The following is a 19,421-nucleotide window of genomic DNA, read 5'->3' as shown; positions in this document are numbered from 1 at the left end:
TAGCGACTTACGAGCTGCTCGGGGCTCTCTCTCTCCAACTCAGCAGACGAGTTAGTCTCAGTTCCTCCTCGTGCCTTAAAATGACAGTCCAAAAGTTAGTCTTCGTCTCTCTCTTTCTCTCTCTCTCTCTCTCTCTCTCTCTCTCTCTCTCTCTCTCTCGTTCTCTCTCTCTTTTCAAAAGCATAGTTCATAGGGGTAATTCAGGACCCCACCACATTGGCTCACACTATCTTCCTGCCACCTTAACAGTGATAGAGTTCCTTTTGTCCTTACCTACCACCCCATGAGCCTCCACATCTAATACTTCATCCTCCACATCTCCTGCCATATCCAAGGTGATCCTACCACTAAAAATATCTTTACCTCCTTGCCTCACTTTCTGCAGGGATCGTTCCCTCCACGATTCCCTTGTCCATTCATCCTTCCCCACTAATCTCCCTCCCAAACTTTATCCCTGCAAGCAGCCCAAGTATTTCATCTGACCATACACCTCCTCCCTCACCTCCATTCAGGGCTCCAAACAGTCCTTCCAGGTGAGGCAATACCTCACCTGCAAATCTGCTGGGGTCACCTATTCTGTCCGGTGCTCCCAATGCGGCCTCCTCTACATTGGTGAGACCCGTTGTAAATTGGGAGATGCTTCATCAAGCACCTCTGCTCCATCTTTCAAAAGCAGAACTTCCCAGCGGTTAAACATTTCAATTCTGATTCCCAGTCCCATTCAAACATGTCAGTCCATGGCCTCCTCTTCTGAATCTTGATTTCTCCTTCTGGCAATGTTTCCCTTCCTCCTCCCATCCTCTTCTATTCCCGACTCTGGCTTTTTACCTCTTCTCGTCACTTTCCCTGGGTCCTCTCTTCCTTCCCCTTCTCCCATGGTCCACTTTCCTCTCCTATCAGTTTTCTTCTTCTCCAGCCCTTTACCTTTCTCACCCACTTGGCTTCACCTATTACTTTCTAGCTAACCTTCTCCCCTCCCCCCACTTTTTATTCTGACATCTTCCTCCTTCCATTTCAGTCCTGAAGAAGGGTCTCGGCTCGAAACATTTGCTGTTTATTCACTTGCATATATGCTGCCTGACCTGCCGAGTTCCTCTGGCGTTTTGTGTGGGTCACTTTGGAGTTTCAGCATCTGCAGACTTTCTCATATTTATAATACTTCTTCGTCTTTTTGGTTGTATCTATCCTGCACCTTCCAAAATGCTCTCAGAAACTCCAGCCATTGCTGCTCTGCTGTCATCCCTGCTATAGTCCCCTTCCAAACAACTTTGGTTGGCTTCTCTCTCATGCCTCTGTAATTCCCTTTACTCCACTGTAATACTGAAATATCTGACTTTAGCTTCTCCCTGTCAGATTGCAGGGTGAATGCTATCCTACTATTCTCTACACTTAAGGGTTCCTTTACCTTAAGCTCCCAAGTCAAATCCAGTTCATTACACAACACCCAATCCAGAAAAGTTGATCCCCAGTGGGCTCAATCACAGACTGCTCTAAAAGCCATCTTGTAGGCATTCTACAAATTCTCCTTCTTGAGATCCAAAATCAGTTCCAACCTGATTTTCCCAATCTACATGCATATTGAAACCTCCCACAACACAGTGGTGCCAACAATGTCATACCTGCCGGTCTCGAACTGCACTGAAAAAAAAATCATTGACCTATACTGTGTGCATTCCAATATAATACCTTTAGTCCTGTATCCATCACCCTTTTCATTTATTGTCTCCTTTTTACACTACAACTCATCCCATTGATTGCAATTTTGCCCTATCATATGCCTATCCTTCCTGACAATCTCACTACACACTATCTCTTCTTGTAAACCAACAGCCCTATCCTCAGCCCTCTCACTCTGGTTCTCACTCCCCTGCCAAACTAGCTTAAACCCTCCCCAAAAGCTTTAGCAAACCTGCCTGCAAGGATATTAGTCCCCCTCAGGTTCAGGTGTAACCCATCCCTTTTGTACAAGTCATACGTTACCTTGACTCTTCCCAATGATCCAGAAATCTGAAACCCTACCCGCTGCACCATCTTCTCAGCCATACATTCATCTGCCAAATTATCTGATTCTTATCCTCATTGGCAGGTGGCACAGGCAGCAATCCAGAGATTGCTACCCTGGGGGTCCTGCTTTTCAGCTTTCTACCTAGCTCCCTAAATTCTTTCTTCAGGACCTCTTCACTTTTCCTACTTATGTCATTGGTCCCAAAATGTACCAAGACTTCTGGCTGCTCACTGTCCACCTTTAGAATATTGTGGACCCGATACGAGATGTCTCTGACCCTGGCACTCGGGTATCTCTAAAATGTGATAGATTTAAATGGTTGTCCAGGTTGCTCTGTGGCAGGTGGTCTTCACTGACTGAAATTCAGGTTCTTTTTCTAAGCATGAACACTGGTTGGAAAATTGATCAAGTTTATCAGTTCCCCCTTCTAGTCGCTGAAGCTAAACTGTTAATTTTTCATATTCTCAAATAGGTTATCCATGCAAAAATGTTAGAAATGATTGCAACAACTTTAAAATGACTCGTGCAATCTCTTGTTTTCCTTCCAGGCTTTATTAAGATAGTACTTAAATGTGCTATGAGCTGTCCATAGGACATGGAACCTATAGCATTCATACCATTTACACATTAATTGTGCATTATTTACATTTTGTTCCACTGATTAACTAATTGGGTATTTTTCAATGTAATTATGGCTGATTAACAAAGGATGCAAATCAATGTGAAGGGAAGTACTCATCAGCTTTGGGAAGGGGACAATTTTATTTCAATAAGTCATTGACAGTTGTTGCTGTCTTGTTCAGGACGATCGTTTCCATCTCACCATCGAGCCGATCGTGTGCACTGCGTAAAATAAGGTGGCTATGAATGCAAACACCGAAACAACAAGATCCAAAGTACATTTATTATCAAAGTATGTCTGCAGTATACAACCCTGAGATTCCTCTTCCCCACAAATAGCCATGAAAGCCATGGAAAAAATCATCAAATCCCACCCCCCACACCCATGCAAAACCTCAGTGCCGCTGTTAGCAAGCTGCAGACATTGCATCCAGACGGAGCCTTTATTGTCGCTGGGGACTTCAATCATTGCAACCTACGTACCATGCTTCCAAGATTTTACCAAAATGTATCATGCACCACAAGGGGAAGTAAAACCTTAGATCATGTCTACACAAATGTGGCTGATGCTTACAAAGCCACTACCCTCCCCCACCTGGGTCAGTCTGACCATCTTTCATTGTTTCTGCTTCCCAAGTACAACCCGGTCATTGAACGTGTGAAACCCACAATGAAGACCATTAAGATCTGGCTGGAGGGTGCTGACTCGGCTCTTCAGCACCAATTCCAGCACACAGACTGGAGCACGTTTGCTGCCCATGCCACCACAGACTCTCAGATTAACATTGACTTGTATACCAACTCTGTCCTTGAACACATCAACAAGTGTGTAGATAGAGTGACATCACAAAAACAAGTAAAAGTCTTCCCCAAGCAGAAACCATGGATGAACAGAGAAGTTCGGCTCCTGCTCAAAGCCAGAGATTCAGCCTTCAGGTCTGGAGACCGGCAGGATTACAGCTCAGCCAGGGTCAACCTGAGGAGGGGAATCTCTCAGGCTAAACACATATACAAACAGAGGATCGAGGAACATTTCAACTCCTCGGACCCCTGGCGCATGTGGCATGGCGTACAGGTCATTACAGACTTCAAACCACCTAGTACTGTGCCCCCTTCCAGCTCTGCTTCCCTCCCTGATGAGCTCAATTACATCTACGCTCGCTTTGACCGAGAGAACAAGGAGGTCAACCTCAAAGCGGATCTCCCACCTGGTGAACTGCCTCTCTCACTTTCCACCTCCGATGTCTGCGCCACCCTGACCAGGGTGAATGTACGGAAGGCAGCTGGTCCGGATGGAATACCTGGCCGTGTGCTCAGAGTCTGTGCAGGGCAGTCAGCCGGGGTCTTCACGGACATTTTCAATCTGTCCCTGGCCCAGGCAGTTGTCCCCACAAGCTTCAAGATCACCACCATCGTGCCAGTGCTGAAGCATTCCACTGCCACGGGCCTGAATGACTTCCGCCCAGTTGCACTCACCCCCATGATTGCAAAGTGTTTTGAGAGACTGGTTCTATCACATCTGAAATCCTGTCTGCCCACTACCCTGGACCCCCATCAATTTGCCCATCGCACCAACAGGTCAACAGAGGACGCCATCTCCACAGCACTTCAATCTGCCCTGACCCACCTGGACAGCCCCAACTCTTACGTCAGAATACTGTTCATTGACTTTAGTTTGGCATTCAATACCGTGATCCCCTCCAAGCTGATTGCCAAACTTCGTCAGCTTGGTATCAGCTCAGCCCTCTGCAATTGGACTTTGGACTTTCTGACTAACAGACCCCAATCAGTTAAGTTAGACAACCTCTCCTCCTCCACTCTCACCCTGAACACCAGTGTGCCTCAAGGCTGTGTGCTGAGCCCTCTTCTGTACTCCCTTTTCACCTATGACTGCATTCCTGAACAGTGTTCTAACTCCATAATCAAGTTCGCAGATGACACCACGGTGGTTGGCCTGATCAGAGGGGATGACGAGACGGCCTACAGGGGCGAAGTCCAGCATCTGGCCGCGTGCTGTGCTGATAACAACCTGGCCTTTAACACCCAGAAGACCAAGGAGATCATTGTGGACTTCAGGCATGCTAGGAGCCACATTCACATCCCTATCCACATCAACGGAGCTGTAGTGAAGCGTGTATCAAGCTTCAAATTCCTTGGCGTCCACATTTCCGAGGATCTCACCTGGACCCTGAACTCCTCCATCCTGGTCAAAAAGGTGCAACAGTGCCCTTATCTCCTGCAGAGCATCAAGAAAGCTCACCTCTGTCCCAGGATACTGACGGACTTTTACTGCTGTACCATTGAGAGCATACTCACCAACTACATCTCAGTGTGGTATGACAATTGTCCCATATCGGACTGCAAAGCACTCCAGCGGGTGGTGAAAACTGCCCAGCGGATTATTTTTCACCCAATTGCCCACCATTGAGAACATCTACCATAAACGTTGCCTGGGCAGGGCGAAAAGCATCATCAAGGATGCATCTCACCCTAACCATGGACTTTTTACTCTCCTCCCATCCGGTAGGTGCTACAGGAGCCTCTGCTCCCACACCAGCAGGCACAGGAAGAGCTTCTTCCCTGAGGCTGTGACCCTGCTGAACCTCACATCACAGCGTTAACCAGTATTGCACCCATATTGTACTGTCTCAGTACTTTTATATTTGTGTGCTGTAGCACTTACTTTTTATTCGCAGTTATTTTGTAAGTAACACTATTCTTTGCATTTCTGGTCAGATGCTAATTGCATTCCATTGGCTTTGTATCTGGACTCGGCACAATGACAATAAAGTTGAATCTAATCTTATCTAATCTAATCTTCCCCAGTGCACAATAGATCATGAAAACGACAACAGAAAAAAAGATGTTAAAACACAGGGTATAAAACATATAATCAAAAGGCATATTTCAGTTCAGACACACAGGCGTTTCGTCAGAATATAATATGTTAATGAAACAATTTATCCAGTGTCACTCCAAAAATGTATGCAGACCAAATTATGGTCTCAGAAAATTTCATGAAATATCTGCTAACGCAGCAGAACCCAGAAGAGATTGGCAGTTGTGGCCAGGTGGGAGCCACGCCCCATAGTGCAAGCTTCAGTCCTTTACCGAAAGCACCATTTCAGCTGAAGGAAGGAGAGAATATCCAAACCAAAACTCCAACTTTCACTCATTGCTATCCGGTAACCTTTCAATGCAGGCACAGAGGTCATAGGGCAGAGTGGGCTCATCTGTGATGCAATCAGCATGAATACCACTAACACCATCCTAACCAGATCTGTTAATACAAAACCGGACAAGGAAGGCAGGAACAGAATTTCTCCATCAGTTATGGAGTAAAGAATTCTCTACAGCAAGGCACAGAATCAGGTTCTCCATCCCATAATGACTGTGCAAACCAAGATGCCAAGTTAACCCAATCCCATCTGCCTGCACATGGTCGAGCTCCCTCCTTTCACTGCCCATCCAAGTATCTCTTAAACATTCCTGCGCCGTGGCAGCAGAGCCATTAGCACGATGTTATTACAGCTCGGACTGTTCCAGTGTTTGGGGTTCTATCCCAGTGCCATTCTGTAAAGAGATCGTTCTCCCCATGGAATGCATGGGTTTTCCCCAGGTGTCCCAGGTTTCTCCCATAGTCCAAAGACGTACTAGTTAGTAGGTTAATTGATCATTGTAAATTGTCCCATGATTAATCCATGATTAACAGGGGTTCTAACATTTAACTGTCATTCATTCTTTGGAGCACTCCTCTGTTCTCATGGATGGTTGCAAAGAAAAAGAATTTCAGGATGTATATTGTATACATTTCTCTGACATTAAATGTACCTTTGAAATCTTTGAGTTTAGACAAGACAGTAAAACTGAAAACAGCTTCTTCCTGAGGGCTGTTGTTCAGCTGAATAATGCAACATCCCAGCCTGCCAATAGCCTTTAAGTGTTCCGAAATATCACAGTAATTTGCTGCATGTAAATAAGCATTTTTTTCTAAATTAAGCCATACCACATGCATTGTAAATATCTGCTTTGCATGGACTGGAGCAGCATTATAATCTTGTTGCCTTGACCAATGACAATAAAGTTCTATTCTATATATGATCAACGGGCATATGAAACAGCAGTTACCTGTTGATTTGTAGCCTGGAACAGATACTTTCAGAAGAGGGAGCAGGAATATAAACAACAAAGTACATGATCCTGATATGAAAAGTCCAAAAAGTATTTCAGTCCCTTAAAAGATATCATTTCCCAATGATTTATCATTTCTACATGCTAGTATCAGTAGGCAATCATTGAAAACATTCATGCAACGTTCCTTTATCTGCTCTGTAGCACCCCTCTATCGGATCTGTCCCTCCAAAAGTTCTACTGTGCTCTAACTAATTAGGTGGAACTGATCCACTGGGTTCCCATGTTCCCCTGTTATTTACTGCAGGTACTAAACTATTCAAAGTAAACAGAGTATTGAAGAAACATCATCATTAAAAGGCGGTTTAAATGTGCTGGCCTGTTGTGCGGTGGCATGCGCACCGGACCTCGAGGTGAGTGGTGCCAGGTTTGTACCCGGCCAGCACCTTGCACGCTTCCATTCGTTGCTGGGTTGAGCGTCGAGCTAGCAACTCGGCCTCGTAAAAAAACGGACAAATGCTAAAGAGACGGCCAGGTTTCCGCCCGATGTGCCATAAGAACGCAGAGAGAAACAACAACGTTAAATGTGGTAATACAGTGCAAGGTATTTTATAGGAGCCTTACCAGATGAAATTTAGAACAGACTTGCATCAAGAAATATACAAACAAAAAATGTCTTCATGGGTTAATCATAGCGTCCTGAAAAAGCAGAGTGAGCTAAAAAGCAGGAGGTGGTCAAGGGGGAGATCACTGTTTAACTGTCTAAGCAGTTAAAACAAATCTATTAGCGATAGAGCAACTAAATGAGAAGGACCTCAAGAGTCACAACAGAAGAATGCAGAGACTGGGGGAGGGAGGCACGGTAGCATAGTGGCTAGCCCCACACTATTACAGCACCAGTGAGCCCGGTTCAACTTCCAGCACCATCTGAAGGTACATTCTCCCTATGATCATGTAAGTTTCCTCCGGATGCTCTGGTTTCCTCCCACATTCCAAAGTTAGTAGGTTTACTGATCACATGGGTGCAACTGGTCAGCATGGGCTCATTGGGCCAGTCACTATGTTGTGTCTCTAAGTTTTAGAGATTGAAGGGTTGTAGTATTGAAACAAGTTTCAGAAGTGGTAGGTGGGAGATTGATGGGAATCGCCTGAGCAAAGAAGGCATAATAAATCCAATCATTTTGATGAAGCACAGAACATAACAGTTCCTTTAGGTTGTTATAGCTGGGAGGTGGTAATTGGGATAAGCTCCCACTGCCTATTAAATGCTCTCAATGAGGTGCACCTCAAATAGCCTCTGATGGCCAAGTCCAGCTCTTGACCTTCACGTGTGGCTTTGTTACTGACCCCAGCAAAACTGTTGCGACTGACAGGAGAAGGGGAAAAGGCTGGTTACTGGAGCATTAAAACTTGCTGCCCTGGGCAGTTGAGGCTCATCATCTATGATTGGCATCTCATCAAGAAGAAGGAAAATTCTTATCTCAAACCTCCACTGCCTTGTGGCTGCACCCACTCATGGTGAAGGCTTCAGGAGTAAAATCTGAGGGAAAAATATGGAGCTTGAGTGCCCAAGCCAGTCCTATATTGAGTTCAATGCTGACTGGCAACTGCTGAAACACTGCTGGTGTCAAACTGTATCAATCTCCGCCATTCCTTTGGGTTCGTCAGGTGCATGGAGAGGGGGAGCTTGCTACATGGGCATCAGCTTGCTCCCCATATCGTACTGCCAGGCTTGCACATGTAGACAGCAAAGATGCAACATCCATGATCAACCCTGATCAACAGAGCCTCATACAGTACAACACAGGAAAAGGCCTTTTAGCCCATAATGTCTGCATATGATACATATTCCTCCATTCTCTGTATATTCAGGTGCCTGCCCAAATGCTTCTTAAACACCACTATTGTGTCTGCTTTCATTAGCACCCCTGGCACCTACCAAAATGTATAAAAACCTTACATGTACATTTCTTTTAAACCTTCCCCCTCTCATCTGAAGGCTAAGTCCTCCAGTATTTCACATTTCCAGCTGGGAAGAAGATTTTGAATATTTACTCCATCTATGTCTGTCATAATTTTGTAAACTGCTATATTTGTGTTTGTGAATAAAACATTGATTTTAATCATCAGAGCAATTTGCAACATTCCTTAAAATCAAATCTGCGATTGAGAATACACAAAATGCTGGAGGAACTCAGCAGGTCAGCATATTCTCTGGGAATGATTGAACAGTCAACATTTCAGGCAGAGACGCTTCTTCAGGACTGGAAAATGGGGAAGACACCAGAATAAAAAGGTGTGGGGAGGAAAAGGAGGATAGATAGAAGGTGATAGGTGAAGCCAGGAGGGTAGGAAGGGTAAAGGGCTGGAGAGGAAGGAGTCTGGTAGGAGAGGAGAGTGGACCAAAGGCGAAAGAGAAGGAGGAGGGGACCCAGGGGAAGGATAGAGGCAGGTGAGAGGAGGTAAGAGGCTAGAGAGGGGAATTGAAGAGGAGGGGAGGGAGGGAATTTTTTTTTACAGGAAAAAGAACCAATATTCATACCATCAGGTTGGATGCTATATTTCACAGAGTATTCTGAAAATCTACATCGTTAATTTAAGTGCTGTTGGACTAAGAACTAGAGTATATGTCAGCAAGCACAGGGTTAATGGCAAATGAGATGGTGGGAGACAGGATAATCACAGCCAAGATTTAGATATAATTGAATTTACAGTGCGTGGAAGAGGTCTTGTGAGGATTACACTGGAATACTCCGCTGCTGATAATGGCATCAGACAAACTGAGGCAAAGAACAAGTCAGGCAAAGCTACTGAAATGAAATAGTCATTTTGCAGATACTCTCAACATGGTGGAGAAATGACAGGGATTCAATCAGGTCTGGTGGGAACCACAACCATATAATCATTTCACTTTAAGTTTTCAAATAATTGTGAATTGCTTGTTAATATTTGGTCATCTTCACCCAGTATTTATTTAAAAGAAATTGGACAAATAGAAAAGAAATAAACCATGTGCTGCAAATTTAACCTGATGGTGTCCATTTCTGATAGAAATTCCACTTCAATGGGAAACTAGACTGGCTAATTCCAAGCTTGTTCCATTTTAACGTGGCTCTTGTGATTCAGCTGTCAGTCATTTATTATGCAGCCCACATTTCCTCCACTGCCAGCAGCAATAGAGCTGTTGGGGGAATCTTCTGTTATCCACTTGTAGAAACCCATCAGCACAGAGTGCAGGATTTAGGAACAAGATGTAAATTAAAGAGGTTCCACTTTCACGTTGAGATATGATGGGTGGCCACAAGTCCCAATTATCAATAGCCACTGCAAGTTAGATAATTATCTGCAGCTCCCTTCATTGATTCCAACTCTCAGTTGGAAGATTACTTTTATGTTGCAGACCAGCTCAGAGCTCATCTTTTCAGAAGGCCATTTGCAGAATGGGAGTTGAATAGACTTGTCCTGAAAGTCAGTGAGGGTTTCCATGCACAACCAGTCATAGAATCATCCAGTATGGAAACATGCCTTTGATCACATTGTTTGTACTGAACATGTTTCCACCCAAGTCTCAACTAATCCCATTGGTCCACATTTCAAAGTTCGAAGTTAATTTATTATCAAAGCACATACACATATGTCACCAAGGGGCAGACAAAAATCCCCATATGCAAAAGACAACTGTACAAATACAAAAGAAACAATAAATAATAATAATAAAAATAAATAAGCATCAAGTATCGAGATCATGAGATGAGGAGTCCTTGAAAGTGAGTCCATAGGTCGTAGGAATATTTCAATGATGGGGCAAGTGAAGTTTAGTGAAGTTATCCTCTTTGGTTCAAGAGTCCGGTGATTGAGGGGCACTAACTGTTCCTGAACCTTGTGGTGGGTCCTGAGGCTCCAGTACTTACTTCATGATGGTAGCAGTGAGAAGTGAGCATGACCTGATTGGTGGGGGATCCCGGATGATGGATGCTGCTTTTCATATCCATCCAAACATTTCCTTCCATCTACAAGTATCTTTTAAATATTCTTAGTGTATCCCATGTCAATATTTTTTTCATGCAGCTCATTCCATATTGGGATCACCTGCTGGGTGAAGAAGTTGCCCTTCAGATTCTTATTCTCACCCTCACCCTGTGCCTTTTGGTTCGTAATTCCCCAACCCTGAGGAAAAGACCGTGCATTCACCCTATCTGTGCCCTTCATAATTTTATACACCTCTATAAGATCACCCCTTATTTTCTTACACTCAATGAATTAAGTTCCAGCCTGCTCAGCCTCTTGTAACTCAGTCCCTTGAGTCCTGGCAACATTCTTGTAAATCTCTTCTCCACTCCTTCCGACTTAATGACACCTTTCTCACAGCAGGACGATCAAAACTGAACACAATATTCCAAATGCGCACATGGTCCTGACCCACCCCCAGCCCCCTTCAATCGCTTTGCTGGCAGAGTTAGACAACTGTAGCATTGCTAACGTAGAGAGTCAACAGCAAGGCACGGACTCTCTACCCGCAGTCCATACGGCAATGGTGCAGAAGGCTACTAATATTTAGGTAATACACGCGGTTGAAAATCTCCTGAGATATTTTTTGCTTTGGATTCTAACTAAATTTCCTGATTTTGCAGATCTCCTGGCTGGACAGAGCTGCCTCATCCAGTGATCATTTGATTCACATGTGAACTCCAACTTCCAGATATTTATGTCTATTTGTTAAAAATTATACTGATTGTCCACATGGTGCTCCACATGTAAGATTATTTCAATAAGTATAAGGTTACTCACTGAGGCAGAAATGTTGAGTCTGTTTGTTGTTTGAACTTGAAGGGGAGCACCGGGAAAAGATATGAAAAACTGCTTTGTGTCTCTAGCCTCCATAACAGCAATACTGAGGTAAAGCGCAGTTGCTGCACAGTGGTAGAAAGCATCCTGGAAGATAAAAAATGGCACAGAATGAGAAATAAATCAGTCTAATCATTTAAATTTAACTTCCTCAAAGCCTCGGTTAGTATTTGTTCTGCCCATTGAAAAAGTTCCATAATATGGGATCAGTATTTAACCCTGGATTGAGGAGAAAGGTAAATAACAGTTTCTGGGAACCTGAAATGAAAGAGAAAATGCTGGAAGTAACCATTAAGTTAATCAGCAATTGTGGGTCTTTGGTACTTTCTGCTGTTCACTAATTCTTTTACTGTCCTTATTCACTCCGTTATCCCACTTTGAAACTTATCCCCTGCTGTCAACCAAGACATTTTTTTTCTCTGTTCTTCCCCTCATTAGCCAAGATGGTCCACAGCTAAATGGTATAAAAAATAACATCTTGCGATCTCAACAGAGGAAACCCAAGCCTTCGCTCCGATCAGTTCCAGCCACTGGTAACACTCCCAAGTTACCAGGGCTATTCGACTAGGTTTCTGTTCTCTTAGGGAAACAGCTTGGGAGTTAAAATCAACCATTTTGCAGTAACGCAGTTCCTTTGCAGTCGTATAAAACTACATCCAGCAAGTTTAACATTGTTTTTTATTTATCTATCCCAATTATGGAAATAAAATTTGAGCAAGGTTTTTTCTGTGTGATACAGAATGCATAAAACATACCAACGTAATCCACACTGATGAATGGTTCTGAGCTCCACACATGTAAATTATCAGCAACAATGTGGTCACAACGTGGCAGGTGACTGAGACAAACATTAACCAGCCTTGGAATTCCTGAGCTTCAGGTAGAAAATCAGTAGAAGCCACAAGGATCCAAACCAGACTACCAAAAACCTATAAAGTTAAAAACAAATCAAAACATTTAGATGTGGAACTTCTGTCCAGAGTAGCACACACGTGACCTCAGTTATTATCAAGGACCGAGACTCAGTATTAACAGTGGGGTCACGGAAGGCAACTCATCCCCTCAAGGGCTGGAGTAGGTCAGAGCTCACATTTTCCAAAGCAGGTGCCTGCAGGTGGAGGAGTAGGTTCAAAGCTTATTAGCAGAAATGGTATTCCAGTTGGAGTGGCAGGGTGGAGATACACCTCTACCAAAGGAGGTCGAGGGCACTCCTTCCCTTCACTCACCTGCAGGTCACCCTTGTGCAAGGTGTATCACTTGCCTATCCCCTACACAAGGTGTGACCTGCAAGCTAGCGGAGAGAAGGAGTGTCTTATATATCCTTTGGTAAAGATGCATCTACCAAATCAGGAGCACGTGAAGCCACGGGAACAGGTGGTGGATGGTCGTATCAGTAGCCGGTGCATAACTCAAGTCCTGGTCATGTGACCACTGACGCCGGACAGACAATCTCTGAAGAGTATCAATAATGGCTGGAGTCACCTGTCTTGTGAAGACACTGCCCAGAAGAAAGCTATGGCAAGCCACTGCTGTAGAAAAAAATTGCCAAGGACAATCATGGTCATGGAAAGACCATGATGGCTACATCATGACACAGAACATAATGAACAAATGATATTCCAGTGCAGCAAGAAATGTGGTGGAGGAACTCAGTAGGTTAAGCAGCATCTGCGGGGGGAAAAGAATTGTTGACATTTCAGACCAAAACTCCGTATCAAGTCCCAGAACATGGCTTCAAGTGGACAGGACCTGGGAAATGAATATTCAAGGGTATACGTCCTATCGAAAGGACAGACTGATGGGCAGAGGGGGTGGGGTGGCTCTGTTGGTGAGGAATGATATTCAGTCCCTTGCAAGGGGGGACATAGAATCAGGAGACGTAGAGTCAGTAAGGATAGAAGTGAGAAATTCTAAGGGTAGAAAGACCCTAATGAGAGTTATCTACAGGCCCCCAAACAGTAGTCTGGATGTAGGGTGTAAGTTGAATCAAGAGTTAAAATTGGCATGTCGTAAAGGTAATGCTACAGTTGTTATGGGGGATTTCAACATGCAGGTAGACTGGAGGAATCAGGCTGGTACTGGACCCCAAGAAAGGGAGTTTGTGGAGACCCTCTGAGATGGATTCTTAGAACAGCTTGTACTGGAGCCTACCAGAGAGAACGCAATTCTAGATTTAGTCTTGTGCAATGAACCGGATTTGATCAGGGACCTCGAGATAAAGGAGCCATTAGGAGGTAGTGACCATAATATGATAAGTTTTAATCTACAATTTGAGAGGGAGAAGGGAAACTCGGAAGTGTCAGTATTACAGTTGAACAAAGGGAACTATGGTGCTATGAGGGAGGAGCTGGCCAAAGTTCAATGGAACGATACCCTAGCAGGGATGACAGTGGAACAGCAATGGCAAGTGTTTCTGGGAATAATGCGGAAGGTGCAGGATCAGCTCGTTCCAAAGAGGAAGAAAGATCCTAAGGGGAGTAAGAGGAGGCCATGGCTGACTAGGGAAGTAATGGACAGTATAGAAATAAAAGAGAAGAAGTATAACATAGCAAAGACGAGTGGGAAGCCGGAGGACTGGGAAACTTTTAAAGAGCAGCAGAAGGTAACTAAAAAGGCAATACGCGGAGAAAAAATGAGGTACAAAGGTAAACTAGCCAAGAATATAAAGGAGGATAGTAAAAGCTTCTTTAGGTATGTGAAGAGGAAAAAAATAGTTAAGACCAAAATTGGGCCCTTGAAGACAGAAACGGGTGAATTTATTATGGGGAACAAGGAAATGGCAGACGAGTTGAACAGGTCTCCTTCCTCCTCTCCTTCCAGTCAGAATAAGGATTGCATTTTCGCTTATCCTCACTATCTGTCCCAGTATATTCAATCAAATTTTACAATCAAACACATAGTTCTTCAGTTCCAACAACTACACACCTTATCACTAAACACATGCAAATCCTGCCCTTCTATTTCATCTCTTCCCAGTACCAATTGCCTACAGAGTCCTTCTAGGTGAAGCGCAGTTCACTTCTTCCTATTGAATTGCATTTGGTGTTCACTACCCAGAGTCATTCAATACTATCATCCCATCAAAACTTATCCTTTTGCAATTGGATCCTTGATTTCCACACTTGCAGACCCCATTCAGTTCGGATTAGCAACAATATCTCCTCCACAATCTCCTTCAGCACAGGTGCACCACAAGGCTGTGCGCTTACCCCCCTGGTCTACTCACTTTACACCTATGACTGTGAGGTTAATCCCACTCCAATGCCGTTTTTAAGTTTGCTGACAACACCACTGTCGTTGGACAAGTCAAAAGTGGTGAAAAATAAGCTTATAGGATGGGAGACTGAAAATCTGGCTGAATGTTGCCACAACTCAATGTCGGTAAGACCAAGGAGATGATTTTTTACCTCAGGAGGAGGAAACTGGAGGACAGTGAGCCAGTCCATGATTCTACAACTTTGACAAACTTGTATAGATGTGTAGTGGGAAGCATTTTGACTGGTTACTTCACAGCCTCGTATGGAAACGCAAATGTCCTCGGAAGGAATAACCTACATAAAGTAGTGGATACAGCCTTGTCTATCAAGGATAAAGCTTTCTCCACCATTAAAAACATCTACAAGTAGCACTGTCACAGGAAGGCAGAACCCGTCATCAAGGACCACCACCACCCAGACCATGCTCTCTTCTCACTGCTGCAATCAGGAAGAAGGTACAGGAGCCTCAGGACTCACACCACCAAGTTCAAAACCTGTTATTTCCCCTCAACCATCAGCTCTTGAAGGAGTGAGGATAACCTCACTTGCCCCATCACTGAGATGTTTTCACAAGCTATGGACTCATTTTCAAGGACTCTTCATCTCATGCTTTTGATATTTATTGCTTATTTATTTACTATTATTATTTTTTTCCCTTTGTATTTGCACAGCTAGTTGCCCCTTACACACTGGTTATTTGTCTGTCCTGTTGGGTGCAGTCTTTCATTGATACTATTGTGTTTCTTGGATTTATTCTGTCTGCCCACAAGAAAACAAATCTCAGGGCTGTACTGTACATGATGACATATATGTACTTTGATAATAAACTACTTCGATCTTTTAACTTTGAACTGGGCAGCACCAGTAGCAATTGCTAACTGAACAATATTGATCTCCATGTTATCATAAATATTCCGTCTATCTGACCACTCCCAACCCACCCTCAGCCATCCTGCTGATGAATATACATATGCTTTAAGGCAGAGGTTGATAAATTCTTGATTGGTCAGGGCATGATAGGATACAGGGAGAAGGCAGGAGACTGGGGCCGAGAGGAAATTTGGATCAGCCATGATGAAATGACAGAGGAGTCCTGATGGGCCAAATGGCCTATTTCCCTCTGATACAACAATCTTGCCCTTAGATGTTCAGTCTTTTTTTCCAGGGACTGTTTATTTGTTGACAAGTTGCTGGGTAAAGAAAGTTTCATACCCTAGCACTTTAGCCTGTGTTGGAGTTCTCCCTTTCTCTTGGCCGTGACAATGTGCATTTTTGCACTTACAGGTGGCGTCCCTGCATGCTTGAGAATTAAGTTCAAAGAGTCCTTCAGATGATTGTGAAGTCCCTAGTTCATTAAGATAGTTCAAAATTATATTACTTAAAGGGCAATTACAAGCTGCAGATTGCAGTGAGAGAAGTTCAGAAGTATATTCAGAAGTTTTGCAAGCTGCCCACCACACATGACCATGATTCACCAGCGCAATCTTAATGTCACTTCTCTAACTGTGTGGCGACCTTGGCTTCTAGTTATCATGCAATATGTGCAATTCATTCAGTCATGTTGCCCCACCCATTCCTCATCACACAAATAACTCAGATTCCCTTCCCACTGCTCCACCATTTCCCCCTTCCTTACTGTTTCTCTCTTCCTCCCCTCCAAAAAATACCCACCTCAAACTTCTCTTTCTACCTGGCTCCCTCCGCCTCCCCCTTCCAGCAGCCTCTGTTTCCCTGCCTCTTCCTTTTTGATGTCTACTTTCTCTCAGCCTCCTCCACTCTCCTCACGTTTAGCTGTCCCTTTCTCTGGATGCCTCTTTGCTCCTCCTCTGGAATGTAATTCAGGCAAGATCACAGTATTGCATTGTGCCCAGTTGAACGGACACATACAGTAAATAGCAGGGCCCGAGAGAGCTTTGCAGAGGTGAGTTCACTGAAGTTAGTGAGGCAGAGGTAGATATAGTGGTGCAGAGGGCCTTTAGCACACATGTCATCATCACTCAGGGCACTGAGTACAGGTGTTGGACATCACATTATACAGAACCATAAGGCATAGGAGCAGAATTAGATCATTTGGTCCATTGAGTCTGCTCCGCCGTTTCATCATGGCTGATCCATTTTCCCTCTCAACCTCATTCTCCTGTCTTCTACCCATGACTTGTGATGCCCTCACTAATAAAGAACTTAACAACCTCCCATTTAAATATACCCAATGACTTGACCGCCACAGTCATCTGTGGCAATGATTTCTACTGATTCACCACCTTCTGGCTAAAGAAAATCCTCCTCATCACTGTTCTTCAGGGATATCCTCATATCCTGAGGCTGTGCCCTCTGAGGTCCCCGATAGGAAACACCCTCTTCACGGCCACTCTATCTAGGCCTTTCAATATTTGATAGGTTTCAATGAGATCCTCATCCCCCTTCATTCTTCCAAGCTCCAGCGAGTACAGGCCCAGAGTCATCAAACATGCCTCATATGTTAACCCTTTCATTCACAAGATAATTCTCGTGAACGTTCTCTAGATCCTCCCCAAAGCCACCACATCCTTTCTCAGATGAGGGGCACTAAACTGTTCACAATACTCCAGGCGCAGTCTGACCAATACCTTATAAAGCCACAGCATTACATCCTTGCTTTTATATTCTAATACTCTCAAAATGAATGTGAACATAGCACTTGCCTTCCTTACACCAACTCAACCTTTAGGGAATCATGCACGAGGACTCCTATGTCCTTTGCACTTCTGCTTTCTGAATTTGCTCCTTGTTTAGAAAGTAGTCTACACCTTTATTCCTTCTACCAAAGTGCGTGACCATACACTTCCCTACACTGTATTCCATCTGCTATTTCTTTGCCCATTTTCCTAATCATTTTAAGTCCTTCTGCAGACTCCCCACTTCCTCAACGCTACTGCCCCTCCACTTATCTTAGTATCTTCCAAAAGCTTGGCCACAAAGCCACCAATTCCATCTTCCAAATCATTGACAGATAACGAGAAAAGAAGTGGTCCCAACTCCGACTTGTGCAAAACACCACTAGTCACGGGCAGCCAACAAGAAAAGTCCATCTTTGTTCCCACTCTTGGCCACCTGCCAGTCAGCCAATCTTTCATCTATGCGAGTATCTCTCCTGTAATATATCTTGTTGAGCAGCCTCACGTGTGGCACCTTGTAAAATGCCTTCTAAACTTCCAAGTACCCAACATACAATGACTCTCTTTTGTCTATCCTGCCTGTTATTTCGTTAAAGAATCTGTCAACTTCCCAAGCACCTTCTTCTTAGTCATAGTGACTCTCCTCATATCTGCCCCTTATCGCTCTCGAATTTCTGGTGTCCTGCTCATGTCTTCCACAAAGACTGACACAACAGGTTGTTCGTGAGACTGCACTTGCAATATGGTGTGCAATTCTGATCATCCATCTATAGAAAGGTTACATGAAGCTGGTAAGTGTGTAGAAAAGATTCGCAGGATTGGAGTGTTGGCGTTATAAGGAGACAATGGGTAGGTTGGGAGCTTTTCCTTTGAGGGTAAGAGGCAGAGGAGTGACTGTCAGATCTGGATAAAATTATGAGGGCATCGTTAAGGTGAATGTGCTGAGTCTTTTTTTCCCAGGGTAGGAAAGCCTAAAACTAAAGGATTTAGATTGAAGTTGAGAGGGAAAAGATTTAGAAGTGTCCTGAGGGCAAACTTTTTCACAAAAGAATGGTCATATATGAAATGAGCTGCCAGAGAAGACGAAAATGCTTGAAACAGATTTAAACGAGTACATAGATTGACAATGTTTCAATGGATAGGAATCAAACACAGGTAAATGGGACTCGATAACCGTCTCTTTGATTGGGGGGAGGACCTCTGCTTCATGTATACCAGGTGTTCATTACCTATACACCGAATACCTGCACCGATACGAAGGCAGCAGCATTAAAACATCCAAAGGCAAATACACAAATACAGTAATCATATAATAACGCTACTTACGATTTCACCAACCATCAGGGCATCTGGGAATGATGAAAATACCTTGCATCCGGATGGGATGGGGCTAGATGTGCCTGAAGCTGACATGGTGTTAAACACAGTGCACAGAAAGTTGACGTGAAGTTTACTGCCTATTGCCAGCACGGTTAGATTCGTCACTGAATTTATAGTGCAATTTGTGTGACGTTCAGCCTCACAACTAGGATGCATTTGAAGATGCAACTTTGCACTCCAACTTCTTTCTGTTTGCAACAGCACAATTTCACTTGTGAGAATAGAGAAGGGGAGGAATGTAACTGGGTTAATTGTTCTTGAGATGAGTGTTTTCTCACTTGTTTTTTCTTTACCTCTTAGCCAACAATTTCCTGCCATTGGGCTCAGCAGTTACGGGGCTCTCCTGTCATCCCTTCATCTTCCAATCCTCCAGAGCGTTCAAACTTCTGCTCTTCTTATCCTCACCCACATTCACTTTTGTTTCTCCATCACACTTCCGTGCAATTGTAAAGTCGCACAGAAAGGAAGCAAGCCTTCTGGCTCAGCAAAAGCACCAACTTCACCCTGCACACGCCCCCCACTATGCAA

At 44.0% G+C, this 19,421-nt stretch overlaps 1 protein-coding gene across 1 annotated transcript; it reads right to left on the bottom strand.

The window, feature by feature from the left end:
- Positions 1-2,804: 2,804 nt before the first annotated feature.
- LOC134357458 (myelin and lymphocyte protein-like) lies at positions 2,805-18,926 on the bottom strand. The gene is made up of 3 exons (XM_063069065.1): positions 18,840-18,926; positions 12,358-12,531; positions 2,805-2,900 (listed from the first exon to the last, which is right to left on the bottom strand). The coding sequence occupies exons 1-3, from the start codon at positions 18,924-18,926 to the stop codon at positions 2,805-2,807; spliced, it is 357 nt and encodes a 118-aa protein (XP_062925135.1).
- Positions 18,927-19,421: the final 495 nt, after the last annotated feature.

This window comes from Mobula hypostoma, chromosome 2 (assembly GCF_963921235.1).
Source record: "Mobula hypostoma chromosome 2, sMobHyp1.1, whole genome shotgun sequence".
NCBI classification, from domain to species: domain Eukaryota; kingdom Metazoa; phylum Chordata; class Chondrichthyes; order Myliobatiformes; family Myliobatidae; genus Mobula; species Mobula hypostoma.
This window is presented reverse-complemented; position numbering and strand designations above follow the sequence as displayed.